General features: G+C 44.3%; 3 protein-coding genes across 6 annotated transcripts in view; 1 reads left to right on the forward strand and 2 right to left on the reverse strand.

The window, feature by feature from the left end:
• The first annotated feature begins 1280 nt into the window (after positions 1 to 1280).
• On the forward strand, positions 1281 to 5402 carry LOC110500741 (pepsin A). The gene is made up of 9 exons (XM_021578265.3): positions 1281 to 1372; positions 1512 to 1653; positions 2441 to 2558; positions 2922 to 3040; positions 3371 to 3567; positions 3689 to 3805; positions 4076 to 4220; positions 4573 to 4671; positions 4931 to 5402. The coding sequence occupies exons 1-9, from the start codon at positions 1314 to 1316 to the stop codon at positions 5066 to 5068; spliced, it is 1134 nt and encodes a 377-aa protein (XP_021433940.1). The 5' UTR covers positions 1281 to 1313; the 3' UTR covers positions 5069 to 5402.
• A 14203-nt stretch (positions 5403 to 19605) lies between these two features.
• LOC118942949 (C-C motif chemokine 3) lies at positions 19606 to 22572 on the reverse strand. The gene is made up of 3 exons (XM_036958243.2): positions 22326 to 22572; positions 21261 to 21372; positions 19606 to 21181 (listed from the first exon to the last, which is right to left on the reverse strand). The coding sequence occupies exons 1-3, from the start codon at positions 22393 to 22395 to the stop codon at positions 21088 to 21090; spliced, it is 276 nt and encodes a 91-aa protein (XP_036814138.1). The 5' UTR covers positions 22396 to 22572; the 3' UTR covers positions 19606 to 21087.
• Positions 22573 to 22855: 283 nt separating this feature from the next.
• LOC110500746 (TBC1 domain family member 14) overlaps positions 22856 to 27529 on the reverse strand; it is a 64794-nt gene continuing 60120 nt past the window's right edge. For all 4 annotated transcript variants that reach the window (XM_036958247.2, XM_036958249.2, XM_036958250.2 and 1 more), the window contains 2 exons: positions 26619 to 26877; positions 22856 to 26369 (listed from right to left, as the gene is read on the reverse strand). In XM_036958247.2, the coding sequence (XP_036814142.2) occupies positions 26313 to 26369; positions 26619 to 26877 (316 nt within the window). In that variant the 3' untranslated portion in view covers positions 22856 to 26312. The remainder of the gene's footprint in view (positions 26370 to 26618; positions 26878 to 27529) is intronic.

The raw sequence follows: 27529 nt of genomic DNA on the forward strand, positions 1-27529 counted from the left end.
GTATCCATGGGAATAATCAGAATTCATGTAAACATACCCTTTTTGAAAACATAGCTTGTCCAAAAAAAAGTGGTCTCTTGGCACAACTTGGCCCAGGTATGAATGGAGCATGTGGACAGGGTGAACACAGGAATACATTTCTAACACTTCGTACTTAAATAAAACCCCACTTTTAACATCAGGCCCTGGTGTAACCTCATATCCCAGCGATAATGCTTTGCATTACGCCTGGGAAGAAAACACTGTCCCTAGAGGGGGATCAAACCCAACTGAGGAAGACATTTTCCCTCATTTGAACTTCACTAAGCACACACGTGTTTATAAAGAGCCACATTTTTTTCCCGTACAAAGAAAGGAGAAGAAACGTCTCTGATTATGCCTACTCTGTCAGTACGCGCTCAGAGATGCTTTGTTTTCTCTAACAGAGATCGAGTTATATTACTAGCCTAAATTATGACTATGCAATCTTACTTATCACATTAGGAGCGGTAGCCTATTTGAAATAAGTCTGAAAATGCGATGATAAATGCATGTAATCCTTTACTATAAAGATGTAATGTTATGGTTAAATTGCTTCTACCAACTTTGAAACTCACACTCCGCATATGGATGTCCACATTTGAAGTCAGCCATGTTGTGACTTGATAGCCTGTATTATGCATCTATTTATTAGGTAGGTGTTCCTAATGTTTTGAATATGCCGTTCCATAGACCTTTAAACCTGATATTGGTCATTAATGGCTGAGAACTTTTTTTGCTGTTGTTTTTTGCTGTTCTCCAAATAGCATTTTAGAGTTTTTAAATTGTGTAGAAATGCAGTACATGAGCTTCAACTTCCCAATAATGTGTCCTTACCCTACTTTGCCATACCCTGGGTTTATCTGAACTGACGCCGCAGTGGCACAGACTAGCATCCAGCTAGATTTTGTTTCCAAAGATTAGATAATGACAGACTGTTCAATTAACACTGTTCCAAAGTATATCTACTTTTGCTTCATGGGCATTTTGTATTTCTAACCACATCGCACTTTTCTTATCTGAAGTTGTGTTATCGTCTGTGTTTCAAATGGCACTTTATCCCCTATACAGTGCACTACTTTTGACAAGAGGTATATGGGCCTTATTCAAAAGTAGTGCACTATATTGGGGATAGCATGCCATTTTGGGACACACAGATTGCTTGACATTGTATGCTGAAGGAGGGCATGACATGGTCGATTGGCTGTGGATTGGGTCCAGGATGACTGTATATAAGGCATGGGTTCTCCTACTCTAACTTCACTCACTGTGTCCAAGAAGAACCAGAAGCAACCATGATGAAGTGGGCTGTCCTCCTGTGTGCCCTAGTGGCCCTCTCCGAGTGTAATACCAAGTCAGTCATGGTCTTTTCTTCATTTTTCTGTCTTTTTTTCCTTCATATTCTGCTTATTGTTGTCAGCACCATTTCACCAGGTCAAATTCCTGGTACATGTAATTGGCGACTAATGGTGATTGCGATTGTGTGTTTTCAGAATCTCTCTGATCAAGGGGAAGACTGCCAGAGAGACCCTAATGGAGAAGGGTATATGGGAGGAGACCAGGCTGAAGTTCCCCTACAACCCTATGGCCAAGTTCTACCAGACCGGTGATGAGGCTATGACCAACGATGCTGATGTAAGGCACAGACAGAAGCAATATGGTGATATACTGCATTAGCCTGGTGACTGATCCCAGATCTGTTTTTTTCTATATTGCCAATGAACATGGGAGTTTTCTACAGTATTCAAAGTATTCAGACCCCTTGACTTTTTCTACATTTTGTGACGTTACAGCCTTATTCTAAATGGATTATATATTTTTTATCATTATGGGGTATTGTGTGTAGATTGACGAGGGACAAAAAACTATTTGATCCATTTTAGAATAAGACTAACTTAACAAAATGTGGAAAAAGTCAAGGGGTCTGAATACTTTCCTAATGCAACGCAAACAGACCTGGGACCAGGCTAGTCTATTGTTTCAAAAATGTCATTACATGTTGGATATTGTGACTGCATAGTTTGAACCCATTGGCTCTACTGTTTGTGTTCATGTCTTGCTTAAATTAAATGTACACTGGCCTGATCAAATGAATTACGAGCTTAGAGCATATAGCCATGCTTCTTGACATGTAACTAGCTACATAGTTAGACAAATGCCTGTTTCCTCATAGTACTGTGAAATGTTCACCTGTGTGACCCATTTTTATTTATTATTATTCAACTAGGCAAGTCAGTTAAGAACAAATTCTTATTTTCAATGACGGCCTAGTGGGTTAACTGCCTGTTCAGGGGCAGAACGACAGATTTTGTACCTTGTCAGCTCAGGGATTTGAACTTGCAACCTTTCGGTTACTAGTCCAACGCTCTAACCACTAGGCTACCCTGCCGCCCCCCATGTCTGTTTCCCCGCCTCCTTGCAGTTGTCCTACTACGGTGTGATTTCCATCGGAACCCCTCCCCAGTCCTTCAACGTCATATTTGACACGGGCTCCTCCAACCTGTGGGTTCCCTCTGTCTACTGCTCCAGCCAGGCCTGCCGTGAGTATACCGTAGGGGTATGAAGGATACTGGTGGAGTTGGAGAATAGCTATATTTCCAATTGTTTCTGAGTAGTCTCTGACAGAGTTGCAAAAAAAACAGTTTCATATTGAGTACCTAGCCAGAGAATAAGAGACTTTGTTGTGGGTTGAGATGAGAGGATGAGGTGAGCACCTTTAAGGTTTACAGCATAACGGGAAACTCTCAACACAATAAAAACATAGAATAGGATGAATGTATTTTCATATTGTCTCATTTAGAGCGTGGATTGTAGAGAGTAGCTCAATACCAATGAATAAATGAATGTTACATTTTTGCAATGGCACGGTATGTACTTAATGAACACGCTCATGTTTTGAATAGAGAACCATGCCGAGTTCAACCCTTCTCAGTCCAGCACCTTCACGTGGGCCAACAAGCCCGTTTCTATTCAGTACGGAACTGGCAGCATGACTGGGCAGCTGGCATACGACACTGTTTCGGTATGGAAATGTAGCTAGCGACACATTATTATAATACATACAATTACATACTGTACATTACATACAATACAACCCCCAAATAATCTTCCACTCAGCACCTTCCATCCCCTAGCAGTCCCATTTTATAACATCACATGCTAAAAAAAAATACACAGGTATATTAGTAACTGACTCCCAGTAGAGTCAGCAAATATTTATAATTACTGTTTTAGGTACACTCAATATGGCCGCCGGTCCACACATCACCAATCAATTGAATGGGAAAACCTGTTCAAGTAGTTCTATTTCTATGGTGCCCTGTGACTGATGCCTGCTGTTCTGTTTTTCCAGGTGGGAGGTATCTCTGTGACTCAGCAGATCTTTGGTGCCAGTCAGACCGAGGCTCCCTTCATGGCCAACATGGTTGCCGACGGTATCCTGGGCCTGGCTTTCCCCAACCTGGCGGCCTCTGGGGCCACACCAGTCTTTGACAACATGATGAGTCAGGGCCTCGTTTCCCAGAACCTCTTCTCTGTCTACCTGAGCGGGTAACATAGTAACTGCACTGTACAAATATACCTGGATGGGAGGTGGCCTTTTCTCTTAGTTGTGATATTAATATATAAGAATGTAAGAACAACCTTGTTGACCTTTCTCCTCCTCCAATAGAAACTCAGCAGAGGGTAGTGTGGTGTCTTTCGGAAACATTGAGTCTAACTACTACACCGGACAGATCACCTGGATCCCCCTGTCCTCTGAGACCTACTGGCAGATCAACATGGACAGGTAGGTACATTAGTCCACACAGAGCCTATATCCTGGTCCATATCCATACCAATATTCATGTATCATCCTTTCATGCAATCACCCACAATTCATTGGAGCAGTACATCAAATGAACATAATTACTTCAAGTCTGGAGCCTATGACTTAATCTTGCTGTGCACTTAGCAAGTTGAAGTTTATTTGCTAACGACGAAAACCCAACAGCAATAAATATGCATACAACCAAAGAGAGGAAGAACAGTTAAACTCAACTAGTATTTGTCTTTCCAGCGTTACCATCAACGGTAACACAGTGGCTTGCAGTGGTGGGTGTCAGGCTATCATAGATACCGGCACCTCCCTGATCGTTGGGCCAACCACTGACATCAGCAACATGAACAGCTGGGTCGGAGCCACCACTGACCAGTATGGAGACGTGAGTCACTCACACACACACACACACACACACACACACACACACACACACACACACACACACACACACACACACACACACACACACAGGTACAGAGATGTCCAACTATAAGGCTTTTCACACTACTGAGCAGAACCAAGCCGAGCCAAACCAAGCTGCCCGGCCGTGTTAGTTGTTGGAAAGACCGTGCTAAAAAGAATAAGTGGGAAGAGCAAATGTCTGAAACAGCATATTGTGGTTGGGACGGCATTGTAGTGTGAAAAGGGTATAAACCTTTTCTCTTGTTGTTGTTTTTTCCCCTCTGATTAACCACAGAATAATCTATGCCATGATGATATTGTTCCTCTCCTAGGCCTCCGTGAACTGCAACAACATCCCCAACATGCCCGAGGTGACCTTCACCCTCAACGGAAACGCCTTCACCATCTCTGCCTCCGCCTACACCTCCCAGGTAGTCTACTGAAACACATGTTGTTACATACAACTTATCTGACCTATCTGATCTTTAATGCTGATGCAAGCTCCTTCTTCAGAGCACCTGTACATCTGAGACTTTACCTTTCTTTTAGATCCTAGGAGCAAAGGGCCACATATGCCTGACTTTCTCTCTCTCTCCATCTGTCTTTCTCTCTCTCTCTATCTCTGTCTTTCTCTCTCTCTATCTCTGTCTTTCTCTCTCTCTATCTCTCTATTTCTCTCTCTCTCTGTAGAACTCCAACGGCTGCATGACTGGTTTTGGTAACGGTGGAACTCAGCAGCTCTGGATCCTTGGAGATGTCTTCATCAGGCAGTACTACGCCATCTTTGACAGGCAGAACAACTATGTCGGTCTGGCCCAGGCCGCGTAAGATATCCACCGAGAGATCCACTAGATCTACAGAGATCCTAAAAGATTCTTAATGGCTAGATTTCATCTGTATCGTGAAAGTACAGTGGGATTGAAATGTTAAAGTAATTTCTGATTGAGCCGACAGACGCAGCATTTACGGTGAATGCAGTCTCTGCAAACAGCGGGAACATTGCCTTTAAATTTAAATTGTGCTATAGCACAGATCTTCCATTTAATCTAGGAATAAATCTTCCAGTTATGTTATATAGGTGATTATATCACTTGGTTGGGGAAATTTTGTCAAAGTACACAGCTGCCAATGAATAAAATAAAAATGTTGCCTTGCAAATAAACTGTGTTTGGTTGTCAACAGCTCTTTCTCCCTGAAGTGAAACTATCCTCTTGTGGAACCTCTTAATGTAAGAAAAAAGATAGGAACAGAATAGAATACTATAGAATATTGACCTGATTATGGTGCAGGCAGGTAGGCCCAGAGTTATAGACCTGAACATGCTGGAGGCAGGTAGGCCCAGAGTCATAGACCTGATCATGGTGCAGGCAGGTAGGCCCAGAGTCATAGACCTGAACATGGTGCAGGCAGGTAGGCCCAGAGTCATAGACCTGATCATGGTGCAGGCAGGTAGGCTGAGAGTCATACTGAACATGGTGGAGGCAGGTAGGCAGGTAGGCCCAGAGTCATAGACCTGAACATGCTGGAGGCAGGTAGGCCCAGAGTCATAGACCTGAACATGGTGCAGGCAGGTAGGCCTAGAGTCATAGACCTGAACATGCTGTAGGCAGGTAGGCCCAGAGTCATAGACCTGAACATGCTGGAGGCAGGTAGGCCCAGAGTCATATCATGGTGCAGGCAGGTAGGCCCAGAGTCATAGACCTGAACATGGTGGGGGCAGACAGGCCAACATCAAATCAAATCAAATGTATTTATACAGCCCTTCTTAGATCAACTGATATCTCAAAGTGTTGTACAGAAACCCAGCCTAAAACCCCAAACAGCAAGCAATGCAGGTGTTGCAGCACGGTGGAACAGCAAGCAATGCAGGTGTTGCAGCACGGTGGCTAGGAAAAACTCCCTAGAAAGTCCAAAACCTAGGAAGAAACTTAGAGAGGAACCAGGCTATGAGGGGTGGCCCAGAGTAATAGATAGCCATCTCTTATAGGATACTGACTAGTTTCCCAGTTCCTGCCGCTGAAAAACATCCCCACAGCATGATGCTGCCACCACCATGCTTCACCGTGTGGATGGAGCCAGGTTTCCTCCAGACAGGCTTGGCATTCAGGCCAAAAAGTTCATTCTTGGTTTCATCAGACCAGAGAATATTGTTTCTCATGGTCTGAGAGTCCTTTAGATGCCTTTTGGCAAACTCAAAGAGGACTGTCATGTGCCTTTTACTGAGGAGTGTCTTCCGTCTGGCCACTCTACCATAAATTATTGATTGGTGGAGTGCTGCAGTGTTGTTGATCCATCCTCAGTTCTCTCCTGTCACAGCCATTAAACTCAGTAACTGTTTTAAAGTCACCAGTGGCCTTCCTTCCACTCCCGCAACTGAGTTAGGAAGAATGCCTGTATCTTTGTAGTGACTGGGTGTATTGATAAACTATCCAAAGTGCAATTAATAACTTCACCATACTCAAAGGGATATTCAATGTCTGCTATTTTACCAATAGGTGCCCTTCTTTGCGAGCCACTGTAAAACCTCCCTGGTCTTTGTGGTTGAATCTCTGTTTAAAATGAACTGCTCGACTGAGGGACCTTAGAGCTAATTGAATGTGTGGTGTACAGAGATGAGGTAGTCATTCAAAAATCATCTTAAACACTATTATTACACACAGAGTGAGTCCATGCAACTTATTATGGGACTTAAGTGTCATCATGTGCCTCCTCAGGTCCTTCTTGTTCTTGGAGGCAAAGCTGACGCTTCCTGTTCTTGTGAGGTCTCAGGAAGGCATGTATGACCATGTGGGTCTGAGAAAGGAATGGGACAACCATGTGACGACATGCTTTGGAAGCAATTGTGGGTCACTACTAGGTCAACGCTGCCTACGTGGTAACTGTCAAAATTCTTTTGATGTAGATCTTCTCTGTGTGTATTAGATCGTATGTTTAGAATAATGCTAATATCACTGACAAGTCATTTGGCAGTGTGCCCAGAACATTACTCTGGGAACCTAAAGGAGTATCTCAGTTTCAAGGTCCTAGCTTTGACAGAAGAAGCCTCGTGAGGTATCAGTCAGTCACATGCAGTAACCAATGTTAAGAATGAATAATGAATCATGCTTATATGACTTGTTTGTGTAGCAGTATATAAGGACTGAAAGGGAAAGCCCTTTGCAGAGTTTTCATCCAGCTTGGATTGAACCTCTCCAGTTAACTGAAAATAAAGTGTAATTCGTTTAATATTGACTTCAGGTGTCCCTGGTGTTGAATTTCCACCAGTCTTCCTTCATCCGTCATCTCCTAGCCTTCTTCTGCCCTCTCCTAGCCTCCTCCTGCCTCCTCTCTCCCTCTCCTAGCCTCCTCGTGCCCTCTCCTAGCCTCCTCCCGCCCTCTCCTAGCCTCCTCCCGCCCTCTCCTAGCCTCCTCCCGCCCTCTCCTAGCCTCCTCCCGCCCTCTCCTAGCCTCCTCCCGCCCTCTCCTAGCCTCCTCCTGCCCTCTCCTAGCCTCCTCCTGCCCTCTCCTAGCCTCCTCCTGCCCTCTCCTAGCCTCCTCCTGCCCTCTCCTAGCCTCCTCCTGCCCTCTCCTAGCCTCCTCCTGCCCTCTCCTAGCCTCCTCCTGCCCTTTCCTAGCCTCCTCCTTCCCTCGCCTAGCCTCCTCCTGCCCTCTCCTAGCCTCCTCCTGCCCTCTCCTAGCCTCCTCCTGCCCTCTCCTAGCCTCCTCCTGCCCTCTCCTAGCCTCCTCCTTCCCTCTCCTAGCCTCCTCCTGCCCTTTCCTAGCCTCCTCCTTCCCTCTCCTAGCCTCCTCCTGCCCTCTCCTAGCCTCCTCTTGCCCTCTCCTAGCCTCCTCTTGCCCTCTCCTAGCCTCCTCCTGCCCTCTCCTAGCCTCCTCCTGCCCTCTCCTAGCCTCCTCTTGCCTCCTCGTGCCCTCTCCTAGCCTCCTCGTGCCCTCTCCTAGCCTCCTCGTGCCCTCTCCTAGCCTCCTCCCGCCCTCTCCTAGCCTCCTCCCGCCCTCTCCTAGCCTCCTCGTGCCCTCTCCTAGCCTCCTTGTGCCCTCTCCTAGCCTCCTCGTGCCCTCTCCTAGCCTCCTCCTGCCCTCTCCTAGCCTCCTCGTGCCCTCTCCTAGCCTCCTCGTGCCCTCTCCTAGCCTCCTCGTGCCCTCTCCTAGCCTCCTCGTGCTCTCTCCTAGCCTACCTTGTGCCCTCTCTGCTAGCCTCGTTCTGAAAATGCATTGGAGGAGAACATTTCATCCCCTCAGACCTTCTCCTCAAGGAGGAAAGGAAAGAGGATAAGAGAAAGTTGTTGTTGTTGCTGCTTTTCTCTTCGTCATCATAATTTTTGTCTTACATGCTGAGTGCTCATTGGCAGTAGAACTTGAGAGTTCACAGGATTTAACCCCGATCATAAAAATGTGTTTGGGACAGCAAAAACGTGGTGAAAACGTTAACACACACACAGAGGAACATAGTGAAAACAGCTGAGTGCTGCTTGAACATGTCCACTGAGAGCAGAGGTTTATGTTTTCCATTGCCCTATTGAACACAACCCTGGTCAGACCATGGTGTTGCACCTGACTGATGTGATTGATTGTACCCTGTATTCAGGTCCAATGCTGTCGATCTCCTATGTAGCTTTGTCCACCTGTTCCAACACACTGAATGAAGCCTTCTGCTACCTCGTAGGCCTGGATGGCCAGCTGGGTGATCTCTCCATTCTCAATGGTCCCTGCCTCATAACCCTCCTGCATGATAAATCAAACACAGAAAAGAATCTGCACCACACCAAATATATAATATTATAAACTGGGTGGTTCGAGCCCTGAAGGCTAATTGGCTGACAGCTGTGGTATATCAGACCGTATACCCCGGGTACGACCAAACATGTATTTTTAATGTTCTAATTACGTTAGTAACCAGTTCATAATAACAATAAGGCACCTCGGGGGGGGGGGGGGGGGGGGGGGGGGGGTATTGCCAATATACCACGGCTAAGGGCTGTATCCAGGCACTCAGCTTTGCGACATGCCTAAGAACAGCCCTTAGCCGTGGTAAATTGGCCACATACAGCACCCCCTCGGGCCTCACTGCTTAAATGTATCATGATAATACATGTACCTCCTGCACCAGGGTCTCGCCAGTCTCAGACACGTGAAAAGGTCACAACTTTTTGTTGTGTGAGTTTCCCAACAGCAGATCCAGAGCATTCTGGGCTGACAGGTCTGAGTTTCCAGCTGTGGAGATGTAGAGAGAGAGAGGCTCAGTCGTGCTTCAATCATGCCTTACACATAATATACATTATATGCAAATGTTCTTATTGGGTTTGGTGGAGATCAACGGACAAATTTCTGTTGAGACAACACATTTAATTTGAGCCATAAAAAGGCATGTATTTTTTTCATACATGTAATATCTGTCTGTCCTTTGTATGGCAGGAATCACTGACCCTGGTCGTAGATGATGGTGGTGCTTGGGAGACTGAGGCGTTCTGCATTGTCTGCATGGCTTGTAGTGTATTAGGATCCTGTAATGGCCGTTGGTGGAAGAAGGTGAGGACCAAGGTGCAGGGTGGTACGTGTTCATCATTTTAATGGTAAAACTGAACACTTTCAAACAAGCAACAAAAGACCAACCGAAACAGAAAATAACTACCCACAAACCACCAGGTGGGAACAGGCTACCTAAGTATGGTTCTCAATCAGAAACAACGATAGACAGCTGTCTCTGATTGGGAACCATACCAGGCCAAACACAGAAATACAAAACATAGAACAAAAACTAGAATGCCCACCCCAACTCACGCCCTGACAAAACCAAAAATAGAGACATAAAGAAGGTCTAAGGTCAGAACGTGACAGATCCATCGCAATCTAACACAGGGAAAAAACAGGCCTGCAGCTTTATGGCTGTATAGCTCTTCAAGCCTGTTTCCAGATCAGTTTGGGATGTCTTTCCAACTGCTATGGTCATTGTCATGCCACAAATCTGTCATGCCACAGATCATAGGAGTCATAGGCCAGTCAACCCTAACAGGTCTGGGACCAGGCTATGCCTCTAATCAACCCTAACAGGTCTGGGACCAGGCTATGCCTCTAATCAACCCTAACAGGTCTGGGACCAGGCTATGCCTCTAATCAACCCTAACAGGTCTGGGACCAGGCTATGCCTCTAATCAACCCTAACAGATCTGGGACCAGGCTATGCCTCTAATCAACCCTAACAGGTCTGGGACCAGGCTATGCCTCTAATCAACCCTAACAGATCTGGGACCAGGCTATGCCTCTAATCAACACTAACAGGTCTGGGACCAGGCTATGCCTCTAATCAACCCTAACAGGTCTGGGACCAGGCTATGCCTCTAATCAATCCTAACAGGTCTGGGACCAGGCTATGCCTCTAATCAACCCTAACAGGTCTGGGACCAGGCTATGCCTCTAATCAACCCTAACAGGTCTGGGACCAGGCTCTCCAGACGTTTGATGTAGGCCCGATGTGTTGTGTTGCTGTTTGAGTTCCTCTATCTGCTGCTGGGTAAAGAAGGGTCTCCTCCTCCGTCTGACGGGCCTCTCAGGGTGCGTAGCACACGTACCCGCAGGTTCTTACGGTGTTTCGTCGTGAAGTGGCACATCACACAGGAGAAATATTCAAACACGAAAACACACATTAGCCACTGAGAGGCACAGGGTCAGTCTCAGTGCAACACCATTGGATGGAGAGCAATTAAGGGGTTGAGTGCCCTAATCAAGGGCACAATGACAGGATATCAGAGACCAGCAGCTATTTCGTTGCCAGTTCAGTTCCCACTTTGTACGCCAGGCCCGCGTTTTTTAATCAGCAACCTTTTGACTGCTTGCTCCGTCTCGCTAACCTCTAGGCTACCTACTATCCCTACTGTCACCAAATCATTGGTGACTCACCTGTGTGTTTGATGGCCAGGTGAGAGACCAGAAAGTCCTCTTTAGAGGTGGAGTATTTACAGTAGTCACGTTTAAAGGGCCGGTCATTGGTGTGGTACAGCTGGTGGTTGAGCAGGAGCTTCTTGTTGTCACAGTCATAGAACTCACACTTGAACCTGGAACAAAAACATGCATTAGAATACAGTCTTGAATCTAAAAATGTTGGCTGGGTCGTGTACGGTAGGAATAAAAGGTTTTGAAACAGGGTGAATTCGAGGTACTAGAGTTTTTTTCTTTCACGGTGCAAATGTATTTTTCTACAGTGTGAACTGAACACCACCTATCACGTTTCAGGTAAGACCCAAGTGCAGACTGTGTTGAAGTAACAACGTTTATTACAACAACCGGGGCAGACAAACGACAGGTCAAGGCAGGTAGGGGACGATAATCCAGAGTTGTGGGGCAAAGGTACAGGACGGCAGGCAGACACAGGGTCGGGTAGGCAGGCAGAGTGGTCAGGCAGGCTGGCTCAGAGTCAGGACAGGCAAGGGTCAAAACCAGGAGGGCGATAAAAAGAGAAACTGGGAAAAGCAGGAGCTGAGAACAAAAACACTGGTTGACTTGAAAGACAAGACGAACTGGACAAACAGAGAACATAGGTATAAATACACAGGGGATAATGGCGAATATGGGCGACACCTGGATGGGGGTGGAGACAAGCACAAGGACAGGTGAAACAGATTAGGGCGTGACACCCCCTTGGCCTCACAAGACTGATGTTTATGTTCTGCTAAGATGCTATGTATGATGAAAACGGCACTGCATCCTGTAGTTGATTTGCAAATGATAATTAATAATAATTAATTGAATTTACTTTCTTGTACATGTGTGTATATACACTACTGGCCAGTAGTTTTGGGTCACTTAGAAATGTCCTTGTTTTTGAAAGAATAGCATATTTTTTGTCCATTAAAATAACATCAAATTGATCAGAAATACAGTGTAGACATTGCTAATGTTGTAAATTACTATTGTAGCTGTAAACGGCTGATTTGTTATGGAATATCTACATAGGAGTACAGAGGCCCATTATCAGCAACCATCACTCCTGTGTTCCAATGGCACGTTGTGTTAGCTAATCCAAGTTGATCATTTTAAAAGGTTAATTGATCATTAGAAAACCCTTCTGCAATTATGTTAGCACAGCTAAAAACTGTTTTAGCGGGTTCTGATTAAAGAAGCAATAAAACTGTCATTCTTTAGACTAGTTGAGTATCTGGAGCATCAGTATTTGTGGGTTCAATTACAGGCTCAAAATGGACACAAACAAAGACCTTTCTTATGAAACTCGTCAGTCTATTCTTGTTCTGAGAAACAAAGGCTATTCCATGAGAGAAATTGCCATGTACCTGAAGATCTCGTACAACGCTGTGTACTACTCCCTTCAAAGAACAGCGCAAACTGGCTCTAACCAGAATAGAAAAAGAAGTGGGAGGCCCCGGTGCACAACTGAGCAAGAGGACAAGTACATTAGAGTGTGTCGTTTTCTCAAACTAGACAATCTAATGTACTTGTCCTCTTGCTCAGTTGTGCACCGGGGCCTCCAACTCCTCTTTCTATTCTAGTTAGGGCCAGTTTGCGCTGTTCTGTGAATGGGAACCACAACACCTTAGATACCTGCTGAGAGTCAGACAGACCACACTGGACATGGAACAACACCTTAGATACCTTCTGAGAGTCAGACAGACCACACTGGACACGGGAACAACACCTTAGATACCCGCTGAGAGTCAGACAGACACACTGGACATGGGAACAATACCTTAGATACCTGCTGAGAGTCAGACAGACCACACTGGACACGGGAACCACTAGGCAGGGTAGCCTAGTGGTTAGAGCGTTGGACTAGTAACCGGAAGGTTGCAAGTTCAAATCCCCGAGCTGACAAGGTACAAATCTGTCATTCTGCCCCTGAACAGGCAGTTAACCCACTGTTCCTAGGCCGTCATTGATAATACGAATTTGTTCTTAACTGACTCGCCTAGTTAAATAAAGGTAAAATAAAATAAATAAATAAAAACAATACCGTAGATACCTGCTGAGAGTCAGACAGACCACACTGGACATGGGAACAACACCTTAGATACCTTCTGAGAGTCAGACAGACCACACTGGACACGGGAACAACACCTTAGATACCTGCTGAGAGTCAGACAGACCACACTGGACATGGGAACAATACCTTAGATACCTGCTGAGAGTCAGACAGACCACACTGGACATGGGAACAACACCTTAGATACTTTCTGAGAGTCAGACAGACCACACTGGACATGGGAACAACACCTTAGATACCTTCTGAGAGTCAGACATACCACACTGGACATGGGAACAACACCTTAGATACTTTCTGAGAGTCAGACAGACCACACTGGACATGGGAACGATACCTGCTGAGAGTCAGACAGATCACACTGGACACGGGAACAACACCTTAGATACTTTCTGAGAGTCAGACAGACCACACTGGACATGGGAACAACACCTTAGATACCTGCTGAGAGTCAGACAGATCACACTGGACACGGGAACAACACCTTAGAAACCTGCTGAGAGTCAGACAGACCACACTGGACATGGGAACAACACCTTAGATACCTTCTGAGAGTCAGACAGACCACACTGGACACGGGAACAACACCTTAGATACCTGCTGAGAGTCAGACAGACCACACTGGAACAACACTTTAGTAGGGTTGGTCAGTGTCAGCCTTTGTCCTATTGTGATTATGTACCCAACACATATTGTGACATACGATTCTATCGCCCTTATTGATCATCCCCACAAACTCATCTAAAAGGACAGTTGGGCTGTAGCGCAAATCAAATGCAGCTGGACGCATCATGACCAAATATATTTTTTAAAGCCTGGCAAGGGAAAGCAATGGCAAATATTTTCAAATAATAATTTCTGGTAGAGGAGCAGAACAGGTATGTGTGTGTCGGTGTCTGTGTGGCACACGTATGACTGTCTGATGAGGAACAGTCTGTCTCACCTTAGTGAGCTAGGTTATAGGACTACATCATGATGGACCAGTCTGTCGCACCGTAGTGAGCTAGGTTATAGGACTACATCATGATGAGGAACAGTGTGTCTCACCATAGTGAGCTAGGTTATAGGACTACATCATGATGAGGAACAGGGTATCGCACCGTAGTGAGCTAGGTTATAGGCCTACATCATGATGAGTAACAGTCTGTCTCACCGTAGTGAGCTAGGTTATAGGCCTACATCATGATGAGTAACAGTCTGTCTCACCGTAGTGAGCTAGGTTATAGGCCTACATCATGATGGACCAGTCTGTCGCACCGTAGTGAGCTAGGTTATAGGACTACATCATGATGGACCAGTCTGTCGCACCGTAGTGAGCTAGGTTATAGGACTACATTGATGATGGAACAGTCTGTCTCACTGTAGTGAGCTAGGTTATAGGACAACATCATGATGTACCAGTCTGTCTCACCGTAGTGAGCTAGGTTATAGGACTACATCATGATGAGGAACAGTGTATCGCACCGTAGTGAGCTAGGTTATAGGCCTACATCATGATGAGTAACAGTCTGTCTCACCATAGTGAGCTAGGTTATAGGCCTACATCATGATGAGTAACAGTCTGTCTCACCGTAGTGAGCTAGGTTACAGGACTACATCATGATGGACCAGTCTGTCTCACCGTAGTGAGCTAGGTTATAGGACTACATCATGAAGAGTAACAGTCTGTCTCACCGTAGTGAGCTAGGTTATAGGACTACATCATGATGAGGAACAGGCTGTCTCACCGTAGTGAGCTAGGTTATAGGACTACAGCATGATGTACCAGTCTTTCTCACCGTAGTGAGCTAGGTTATAGGACTACATCATGATGAGGAGCAGTGTGTCTCATCGTAGTGAGCTAGGTTATAGGACAACAGCATGATGAGGACCAGTCTGTCTCACCATAGTGAGCTAGGTTACAGGCCTACATCATGATGGGGAACAGGCTGCCTCACCGTAGTGAGCTAGGTTACAGGCCTACATCATGATGAGGAACAGGCTGCCTTCACCGTAGTGAGCTAGGTTACAGGCCTACATCATGATGAGGAACAGGCTGCCTCACCGTAGTGAGCTAGGTTATAGGACTACATCATGATGAGGAACAGTGTGTCTCAAAGTAGTGAGCTAGGTTATAGGACTACATCATGATGAGGAACAGTCTGTCTCACCGTAGTGAGCTAGGTTACAGGCCTACATCATGATGGGGAACAGGCTGCCTCACCGTAGTGAGCTAGGTTACAGGCCTACATCATGATGAGGAACAGGCTGCCTTCACCGTAGTGAGCTAGGTTACAGCCCTACATCATGATGAGGAACAGGCTGCCTCACCGTAGTGAGCTAGGTTATAGGACTACATCATGATGAGGAACAGTGTGTCTCACCGTAGTGAGCTAGGTTATAGGACTACATCATGATGAGGAACAGTGTGTCTCACCATAGTGAGCTAGGTTATAGGACTACATCATGATGAGGAACAGTGTGTCTCACTGTAGTGAGCTAGGTTATAGGACTACATCATGATGAGGAACAGTGTGTCTCACTGTAGTGAGCTAGGTTATAGGACTACATCATGATGAGGAACAGTGTGTCTCACCGTAGTGAGCTAGGTTATAGGACTACATCATGATGAGGAACAGTGTGTCTCACCATAGTGAGCTAGGTTATAGGACTACATCATGATGAGGAACACTGTGTCTCACTGTAGTGAGCTAGGTTACAGGCCTACATCATGGGCTGGATAGAAGCAGTCTACCGTCTTCACAACTGGTTAATAATAGCTTTATTTGCCTCGTAAAATAATAGAAAAATAAATAATCTTGTTTGCTCTATCTGTCATTAAACTGTGATTGAGAATATTTTACGCCTTCTTGTTCTCCTTCTTGTGGCGTTCAAAAAAAACAAGAAGAAGAACAAGAACAACTTTAGGACGACACCTTTGTAGGCTAGAATATTTTGGAAATTAGCTTTTGTGGATAACATTATGTTGTATAAAAAATGTTTATGATAGGCCAGTAGGAGGAATGAAGATAGATTATGGAGCATTTGGTTTTCAAGCTCGCATGCGAGGACCCATCCGGTCGCATGGATCACTTATTTATTTATATTTTATTTAACTAGTCAGTGAAGAATGAATTCTTATTTACAAAGACGGCCTACCAAAAGGCAAAAGGCCTCCTGCGGGGACGACGGCTGGGATTAAAATAAATAAATAAATATATATAAAAAAATATATATATAAATTAAAATAAAAAAAATAAAAAAAAAAATAATAATAATAATAATAATAATAATAATAAATTATTATTAATATATATATATATATATATATATATATATATATATATATATATATATATATATATATATATATATATATATATATAGGACAAAACACGCAACACTACATAAAGAGAAACACCCCAACACTACATAGAGATACTACAACACTACATAAAGAGAGACACCACAAAACTACACACAGAGACACCCAAACACAACATAAAGAGAGGCACTATAACACTACATAGAGACAACACAACACTACATAAAGAGAGACCACACAACATAAAGAGAGACCACACAACATAAGAGACAACACAAAACCACATAAATAGAGAGACAACACAACACTACATAAAGAGAGATAACACAACATAAAGAGAGGCACCATAACACTACATAAAGAGAGACCACACAACACTACATAAAGAGAGACAACACAACACTACATAAAGAGAGACCACACAACACTACATAAAGAGAGACCACACAACACTACATAAAGAGAGACCACACAACACTACATAAAGAGAGACCACACAACACTACATAAAGAGAGACCACACAACACTACATAAGAGACCACACAACAAAGAGAGGCACCATAACACTACATAAAGAGAGACAACACAACACTACATAAAGAGAGACCACACAACATAGACACCACACAACATAAGAGACACCACTACATAAAGAGAGACCACAACACTACATAAAGAGAGATACTACAACACTACATAAAGAGAGACACCACAACACTACATAAAGAGAGACACCACAACACTACATAAAGAGAGACACCACAACACTACATAAAGAGAGACACCACAACACTACATAAAGAGAGACTCCACAACACTACATAAAGAGAGACCACAACACTACATAAAGAGAGACACCACAACACTACATAAAGAGAGACACCACAACACTACATAAAGAGAGACACCACAACACTACATAAAGAGAGACACTACAACACTACATAAAGAGAGACCACACAACATAGACAACACAACACTACATAAAGAGAGACACCACAACATAGAGACACCACAACACTACATAAAGAGAGACAACACAACACTACATAAAGAGACCACACAACACTACATAAAGAGAGACACTACAACACTACATAAAGAGAGACCACACAACATAGAGACAACACAACACTACATAAAGAGAGACACCACAACATAGAGACACCACAACACTACATAAAGAGAGACAACACAACACTACATAAAGAGAGACAACACTACATAAAGAGAGACAACACTACATAAAGAGAGACACCACAACACTACATAAAGAGAGACACCACAACACTACATAAAGAGAGACACCACTACATAAAGAGAGACCACAACACTACATAAAGAGAGACACCACAACACTACATAGAGAGACACTACAACACTACATAAAGAGAGACACCACAACATAGAGACAACACAACACTACATAAAGAGAGACACCACAACACTACATAGAGAGACACTACAACACTACATAAAGAGAGACCACACAACATAGAGACAACACAACACTACATAAAGAGAGACACCACAACATAGAGACAACACAACACTACATAAAGAGAGATACTACAACACTACATAAAGAGAGACACCACAACACTATGACCAGGTATGTTCTCTGTTTAGTGAGTCCACCAGATCAGAAGCAGTAGGGATGACCAGGTATGTTCTCTGTTTAGTGAGTCCACCAGATCAGAGGCAGTAGGGATGACCAAGGATGTTCTCTGTTTAGTGAGTCCACCAGATCAGAGGCAGCAGGGATGACCAGGTATGTTCTCTGTTTAGTGAGTCCACCAGATCAGAGGCAGTAGGGATGACCAGGTATGTTCTCTGTTTAGTGAGTCCACCAGATCAGAGGCAGTAGGGATGACCAGGTATGTTCTCTGTTTAGTGAGTCCACCAGATCAGAGGCAGTAGGGATGACCAGGTGTGTTCTCTGTTTAGTGAGTCCACCAGATCAGCGGCAGTAGGGATGACCAGGTATGTTCTCTGTTTAGTGAGTCCACCAGATCAGAGGCAGTAGGGATGACCAAGGATGTTCTCTGTTTAGTGAGTCCACCAGATCAGAGGCAGTAGAGATGACCAGGTATGTTCTCTGTTTAGTGAGTCCACCAGATCAGAGGCAGTAGGGATGACCAAGGATGTTCTCTGTTTAGTGAGTCCACCAGATCAGAGGCAGTAGGGATGACCAGGTATGTTCTCTGTTTAGTGAGTCCACCAGATCAGAGGCAGCAGGGATGACCAGGTATGTTCTCTGTTTAGTGAGTCCACCAGATCAGAGGCAGTAGGGATGACCAGGTATGTTCTCTGTTTAGTGAGTCCACCAGATCAGAGGCAGTAGGGATGACCAGGTATGGTTCTCTGTTTAGTGAGTCCACCAGATCAGAGGCAGTAGGGATGACCAGGTGTGTTCTCTTGATAGGTGCGTGACTGGACCATTTTCCTGTCCTGCTAAGCATTCAAAATGTAACGAGTACTTTTGGGTCACTGAAAATGCACGGAGTAAAAAAGTACATTAATTTTCTTTAGGAATGTAGCGAAATAAGAGTTGTCAGAAATATAAAATAGTCAAGTAAAATACACACACCCCGAAAAATGACTGTAGGTCTGGTACTGTGTTTTATATGGAGATCACAGGGGAATGACCCACATGGTGGAAGGAGAGAACACACTGGTCCTGCTTGTGGACTGCAGAGTATCGGTTCACATTCTCTCTGTCTAAATACTTGTCCTTGGTGTGTATTGCAAAGTGTCTGATGACATCCTGTTTGTGTGTGTGTACATACTTATCCTTGGTGTGTATTGCAAAGTGTCTCATGACATCCTTCGTATACACACTGCTGTAGTCACGCTCCTCACACTTAATGATCGAAGGGTCCAGCTAAAAAGCCTACTGTGGGTTTATTGTCTTTATATGTGTGGTAGGACCTAACTAAACACGGCGGGACTTCACAGATACTTCAGATGACATACTAATGGTGGATATAAACAAGAGAAAGAGAACTAACATAACTTAGCCGCCTGTGTCCGTCCAAATTGAACATAGCAGACTGTATAAAAAAACACGCCTGTAAAAGTGCTATTATTTTATTGTTCCAGACAAAAACAGCCAGTACATGCCATATTACAGCTTCTAAACAAGGGATGAAGTATAGATAAGAGATCAGGAAGGCTTCTGCGCTACAGCAAACACAAAGGGAGAAGTATTGATAAGAGATCAGGAAGGCTTCTGCCCTACAGCAAACACAAAGGGAGAAGTATTGATAAGAGATCAGGAAGGCTTCAGCGCTACAGCACAGCACAAAGGGAGAAGTATAGATGAGAGATCAGGAAGGCTTCTGCGCTACAGCACAACACAAAGGGAGAAGTATTGATAAGAGATCAGGAAGGCTTCTGCCCTACAGCAAACACAAAGGGAGAAGTATAGATAAGAGATCAGGAAGGCTTCTGCGCTACAGCACAACACAAAGGGAGAAGTATAGATAAGAGATCAGGAAGGCTTCTGCGCTACAGCACAACACAAAGGGAGAAGGGAAGATAAGAGATCAGGAAGGCTTCTGCGCTACAGCACAACACAAAGGGAGAAGTATAGATAAGAGATCAGGAAGGCTTCTGCGCTACAGCACAACACAAAGGGAGAAGTATAGATAAGAGATCAGGAAGGCTTCTGCGCTACAGCAAACACAAAGGGAGAAGGGAAGATTGACAATGATGAATAAAATTTTTTAAAAAAAGGCTTACCAAGAAAAAGTTCCAAAAGGACTCATTTGAGGCAGAAAACATTTGGAAAACTCAAAAAAAAAAAAAAAGAGGCAGAGATTAATTTATTATTTGCTCACTTTAATCTGTTGTTCAGGATGAGTACAGGTGACTGACGTCAAGCTGACCTCTTACTCAGAGTGACCTGACCATTGCACTTAACTATTACCTATTTATAGCCTAGTCACCTATTGAGAGACAACAGTGTAAAAAAAAAATGGGTTTTTCTAAATGTAGTTGCCTTGATTTTTGGGGTCTCTTGTGCCACTCTTTCCACCGACACTCAAATACCCCCAAGGTAGATCATTGATTTTTATATGACACATTGGTCAACAACAAGACACCATATTTGTTTTATTATTACTGTTATTACTTAGTGCCACTATTTTCCATTGACCTGATTTTTATTTTCATGGTATGCTATAAATAGGAGTTAAGTGAAATTGTCAGGTAACTCTGAGGAAAACGTCAGTCACCTGTACTCATCCAAGTAAGAAATTCCTCTCGGCCTTTTTTTGTGAAGTGCTCCAACTCCTTTCTGACTCAAATGAGTCCTTTTTATCAGTAAACCCTTTGGTTGAGTGATAAAATGCATTTCATGTTCATAACATGATCATTATATCTGATACACGTGTTACACATTTACTAAATTATCACCATGATTGCTAGCATATCAATTGACACTTTGTCACTACATGTAAAAAAACAAAACAGTTATTTTACGCAGAGCTGAAAAGGAACTAGGAGCAGGAGTTGACTGTTTAGACTTTAGCCTTCTTCCTGGGAAGTGGTTCCTAGAATTTACTCTCGTCGATGGACTTCATGATCTTCTCAACCGTAGGGTCTTCTGGATTGGCACAGAAGCGGAAGTTCTTTTTTGTGAACAAGCTGGAAGAGAGCAGACAATATCCGAGTAAACATCCCTGTGAGTGAGTGAGTGAGTGAGTGAGTGTAATACTATACTTACATGACTCCCCTCTTAGAGCAGTCAGATCTTGTCATTTCATATTCCCTGATGAGTTGTCTGGGGATTTTTCTGTTGTAATACTTGAAACAGCATTCTTCAGGAAGATTTGCATCTGTATAAAGAGACAATCTGTAATTGTTCTATCATTTTTCTGACACACTATAGACCACAGGAGGTTGGTGGCACCTTAACTAGGGAGGACGGACTCGTGGTAATGGCTGGAGCGGAATCGGGGGAATGGCATCTAATACAGTACATCAAACACATGGTTTCCATGGTTTCCAGGTGTTTGATGCCATTCCATCTGCTCCGTTCCAGTCTTTGTTATGAGCCGTCCTTCCCTCAGCAGCCTCCTGTGCTACAGACGGGTTAGCTGACGTCGTCAGGAGAACAATGCCCGCTCTCCAAAGGGGCCAAAGGCTGTGCGTTAGGATTCTGGTGGTCAGATGGCAACAAGCAGCCATGTGGGGTTTCGTAAGTGGCTTGTTTCAGTCAATCTTAATATATTGTTCTTGACTGATGTCACGTCTTTGCTAATATGGCAAAAACCATCTAGCTAGCTAGCTAACCAATAAGTGTACCAATGCATTTAAAAAAAAAATACATTGTTTCACTTGATTTAATAAACATTGGAGACTAAATATAATTTACATGTCAACAACCTAAGCGAACCCCAGCTGTGTGCACATGTCGGTTGTGTTGCTAAACAACCAACCTGTCTATAAGTCAGAAATGAAACATGGAACCTTTCATTTGAGGTCACAATGCAACAATTCAGAGTAGGAGTGCTGATCTAGGAGCAGTTTTGCTTTTTAGATCACAATGAATAAGATTGCATAAACAAGGGGGGGGGGGGGGGGAACTGATCCTAGATCAGCACACTTAAGTACAGCCCCATATCTCTTCCATACATCCTTAACCCTAATTACTCCTGTAAGTCCCTCTGGATAAGAGCGTCTGCCAAATGACTCAAACGTAAATACGTAACACTCAATATTAAGACAATTTTCTGAAGAGAAGGATCGATAGTAGTTATGAATCGATTCCGAAGCAGGGATAACTTACTGTTGGCCAACGCGCCGGACCACAGGGCTGCTCCCAGGACGCACAGCAGAAGGATCAGAGCAGACCGCATGATTGGTTGATGATGAGCAGAGGATGACCAACAGTGTTAACACCTCTGCAACTGTAAAGGGTTCTAAACTCAGGACAGAGTGTATAGTCCTTTATGATCAGAGGAGGGGAGGGAGGTGTGTGGTTTCGGTGGGGAGAGGGGGGGGGAGAGCAGAGTGTGTAGGTGACAAAAGTTTCCACTTCATCTCAAAAGTAGAGAAGAATAAAAAACCTGAGCAATAGCGGGGTGTTCACAGGAAATGCACGTGGGGTTAGCCCACCACAGCTTGCACAGGTCTTTGTAGCACGCATTAACTAAAAACTAAGCATCAGTGTGAAACATAAATGTCTGACGTTATTGAACCCCTACTCCCTCTTCTTGGAAATTATTTCCTGGAAAATTATTTGTTCTGCAACTATGGAAAAACAATTGAGAAGTTGAACAGATAAAGATGCGCTCACACTGTTCATCAGGTTGTACATGTACACATCTTTATTTAATAAAACAGTAGCTACACACCGAGTAAACAAAACATTAAGAACACCTGCTCCTTCCATGAGACTGACCAGGTCAAAGCTATGATCCCTTATTGATGTCTCTTGTTAAATCCACTTCCATCAGTGTAGATGAAGGGGAGGAGACAGGTTAAAGAAGGATTTTTAAGCCTTGAGACAATCAAGACATGGATTGTGTCTGTGTGCCATTCAGAGGGTGAATGGGCAAGACAAAATATTTAAGTGCCCTTGAAGGGGTATGGTAGTAAGTGCCCTTGAAGGGGTATGGTAGTAAGTGCCCTTGAAGGGGTATGGTAGTAAGTGCCAGGCACACCACTTTGTGTCAAGAACTGCAAAACTGCTGGGTTTATCACGCTCAACAGTGTGTATCAAGAATGTTCCACCACCCAAAGGACATCCAGACAACTTGAAAATACTGTGGGAAGCATTGTAGTCAACATGAGCCAGCATCACGCTTTCGACACCCATAACGAAATTGTGGCTGTTCTGAGGTCAAAAGGGGTGCAATTCAATTTTTTAGGAAGGTGTTCCTAATGTTTGGTATACTCAGTGTACACTTCAAGTGAGACCCATTTCCAGTTTCGACCCTGATGCCCTCCCACCCATGTCCCACTCCAGTTCTCTACAACCAAAAAGGGTTACTTGGAAATGTCACACAGAGAGACAAATCAAACTGACAATACAAAGCAAAGCCTAAAAGAAAATCAGGTAACGTGGAAAGAGTACATATCATATGGTCTTCATTATTACATTTAACGGTGAGGTGAAAATGGATCTACAACAGGAGACCAATGACATACAGTAATTTATACTTCCCAGGGCGCACTTCTGTGATTAAAGAGGTGAGTCTACTTCCTGTAGTTCTTACTGATTGATTATTGTGGCTGGGTAAGGCCATGTCGGACACACATTCCTCAACCCTGTAACATTCACACAGTCACTAACAGGGGACGTCACACACGCACACACACGCACGGTCCTCAATCAGATGTGAGGGACACCAATATAGTGAGAGAATGTACTCAACAAGCCAAAAAAACCACACAAAAAAGCCGGTGTGAAACTGCAGATGGTGATAAACAAAAAGAAGATGATTGTGCAGAATGCAGTACTGTGGTATTCACCACATTAGGCAGAGCAAGGGGAAGGAGTGCATCGGTCTTCATAGCGTGATCAGAATGACTACGTGCACAGGGGGGTGAGGAGGTGAAAAGACAAGGGGTATTGTCTGACATCCTGTTGCTACGGCTTCCTGAATACTGCACACTTCTCAGCGTGAACTTTGATGTGTGCCAAACAGCCAGAGGGGTTACTAAATGCTTGGGGGCTCTGGAGTATGAAGGGTTTAGTACGGTATCTGCATTTGAAACGAGCATCACATTCAGAACCATCTACTGAGGAGGTCTCTTTTTGGCAGGTGGTGGTGGCCGGCAGACATGAAAGAAGTAGTAGAATCTGTGAACTGAACACCAAACCAAAGCCTCTTTCTGAACGACACTCTCCCATTGAGCTCACACATCTAAACCAAGGCTGGTGTGTTCAGAAACATGAAAACCAGAGCAAACATGACTCAGGTCCTTTATCTACATTAATAAAAGCATTATGGGAGAAAAGAGTAACACCTCTGAGCTACACTCTGCTCATCACCATGAAGTATGACAGCTTCTGATTGGGTTACAGCACTTACTGAGTGAGCACATCCAATAGGGAAAGGGCATTCTGAGGACAACAGGGATACCAGCAATGCCTCATTATTGATAGAAGGGACAATGAAATCATCAACAATCTGTTTTCCTTTCTGGAGTCTTCTAAGCAGCTTCTCAATCAAACGGGTACAAATGGTTTGGGGGGGGTGGGGGTGACTGAAGTGGATAATATCAAATGAGACGATACCAGTGAGGTTTGTTGTGTTAGCCTAACTTTTTTTCTTCATTATAACATAACAACAAATCAAGAGATTGTCTCCATGTTAAGAGATGACACTTAAATGAGAAACAAAGACAACAGAAATTCATTACCATGAAAAATGAAATGTGCAGAAAACAGGAAAAAAGGAGGCAGGTGATATACTGTAGTATATTGATCCTCCTATTCTACCTTTGCTGTTCCACTTTAACCACCTTCGGGGATGTATAAGACATTAAATATCACTTCATTCCTTTTTTTCAGGCAGCTTATTTCCTCCTTGAAGAGGGTTTGTAAAACATTTATTTTAAAAAGTGAACCTTTAACGGCACAACACGCAAAAAATACATCTGTTGTATTTCAGTTGAATCTTCATAAGAATACACATTTATTGACTACCCCCCTCCTTTTAAGTCAATGAACCATTCTCCCCAAATCAACAAACGCCCACGTCTTCTCCCTGGGAGCCTTTCCTTCATTGGATGGTACAGAAACAAATGACAAACAAAGGGAACCAACTAAGATACGGCAAACTAATTAGAAGCACACGGAAACCACATCAGTCCAAACAAAACAAAACAGGCTCATGATAAAAATCACAGCTGACTTGCAGGAATGACCAACGACAACAGAGCCTTGGAGTAGAGGTAGAAGAGAGAGAGAGAGAGAGATAGAAGAGAGAGAGAGAGAGAGAGGTAGAAGAGAGAGAGAGAGAGAGATAGAAGAGAGAGAGAGAGAGAGAGAGGTAGAAGAGAGAGAGAGAGAGAGATAGAGGTAGAAGAGAGAGAGAGAGAGAGAGAGAGGTAGAAGAGAGAGAGAGAGAGGTAGAAGAGAGAGAGAGAGAGAGAGGTAGAAGAGAGAGAGAGAGAGGTATAGAAGAGAGAGAGAGAGAGAGAGGTAGAAGAGAGAGAGAGAGAGAGAGAGGTAGAAGAGAGAGAGAGAGGTAGAAGAGAGAGAGAGGTAGAAGAGAGATAGAGAGAGGTGTAGAAGAGAGATAGAGAGAGAGGTGTAGAAGAGAGAGAGAGAGAGAGAGAGGTAGAAGAGACAGAGAGAGAGGTAGAAGAGACAGAGAGAGAGGTAGAAGAGAGAGAGAGAGAAAATTGTGGGAAAGTTATGAAGAGAAAAAGAGGAGTGAGAAAGAGAGGAGGTCTAGTTGGGTAACTAGTATCCCTGCTATAGACATGTGGCAGAATACAGTACATTCGAGAGCATCTTTCTGCCTGGTTTAATTCTGGGACAGGGGGCACAGCATGTATAATAAGGCCTAGTCACCCCTCACCCCAGTCTGTTCCAGACCTCCAGGGTCTCTGCTCCATGACTCACATCTAGGGGGACCACAGTGGCTGGTTGTCCCCAGCCCAGAGTGCTCTGAGCCTGGGGTAGGCTCCATCCCAGGGAGGGCAGCTCCTTCACACAGCCTGACCTGGGCTAGGGTCCAGTGTTTCACGGGGTCAGGTAGAGTACTGTGTTAGAGAATGAGCTACAGTCTGTTGTTTTGCTCCTGGATGACCGTTGTACTCAGCGCTTTAGAACTGGACTGATCCACTCCTGTTCCTTCTGTAAGGCCTGTAGAACCTGAGGAGAAACAAGGGGCCATGGTATGAAACACAGCATGATCATCATTGGAGTTATATAGTTATACTGTACACAAAGGACCAGGCCAAGATTCTAGTAGTTCCATCACTTGAGCCTTGAGACTTAAGTTGAAAAACCACTGATGCCAACTCTCTTTCCCTCGAACTGAAGAAATGTCTGTTTTCCAAAAAGTGATGTCAGTTGACTTTGGGGGAGGGGGGGGGGGCAGTTACATCTAAACAATCTCACCTGTGCCCATTTCCTGTTCTTGCTGGTCATGTGGACAGCGTGGATGTGCGAGAACAGCTGGTCGGGGGGGATGTGGTCGGGTAAGCGGGTGAGGAACTGGGCGTTGTGGATGAAGTCCATGCGGGTCAACACGTCCTCGTACAGGCGCAGGATTCCCAGGGCCACCCGGAACAGGAACTCATCTCCGTCACGACAGAACACATCCCACACCCGACATGCCAGGTCCAATGGCAGTGACTTACTGTACAGGGTGAAGATCCTACAGGAATATGAGTGAGTGAGAGAGTGAGTGAGTGAGTGAGTGAGTGAGTGAGAGGAGACACACAAAAAAAAAAATCTTCATTTGGATACAACTTTCCATACTGAAACATTGAGGTACAAAGGATCCAAATGTTTGGGAGATGACAGACGCCTGGTGTTATTTTCACACATTCATGGACGTGCGTAGTCCACGGAGACAAACACACAGAGCATACACAGATAAGCACAGAGTTATATGCAAAACACTTAACAACGAGCCATAGAGTCTGGTCTGAGAAACAGACTAAAGGAATCAGCACATTTCCAAAGTAACTGAAACTGTCTCCTGGGAAACTTTAGTTTGTATATGAGGTCACTAGATTATGATATTTCTGATGTGCAGGGCTGCTATCTTGACTTCCACCTCCCCTCATCTCTCCATCCGTGTATAAATAACTGATGTGTGAAAACAGGGCGCTCTTCACTGCGCTGTGGTGAGAGTAGGGGGGGGTCGAGGTGACCATCTATACAACCCACTTACACATCCTGTCTTCTCAGTAAAAGCGGCAACAATCTAAAGAGCACAAATACAACAGGAAGAAAAGCACCTACAAAGTGTCAATATTGTAATCATATTGTTTTTCACGTTCGTAATTGGTACCAGATCTTTG

Source organism: Oncorhynchus mykiss, chromosome 21 (assembly GCF_057628025.1).
Source record: "Oncorhynchus mykiss isolate SJ-2025 chromosome 21, ASM5762802v1, whole genome shotgun sequence".
Classification (NCBI taxonomy): domain Eukaryota; kingdom Metazoa; phylum Chordata; class Actinopteri; order Salmoniformes; family Salmonidae; genus Oncorhynchus; species Oncorhynchus mykiss.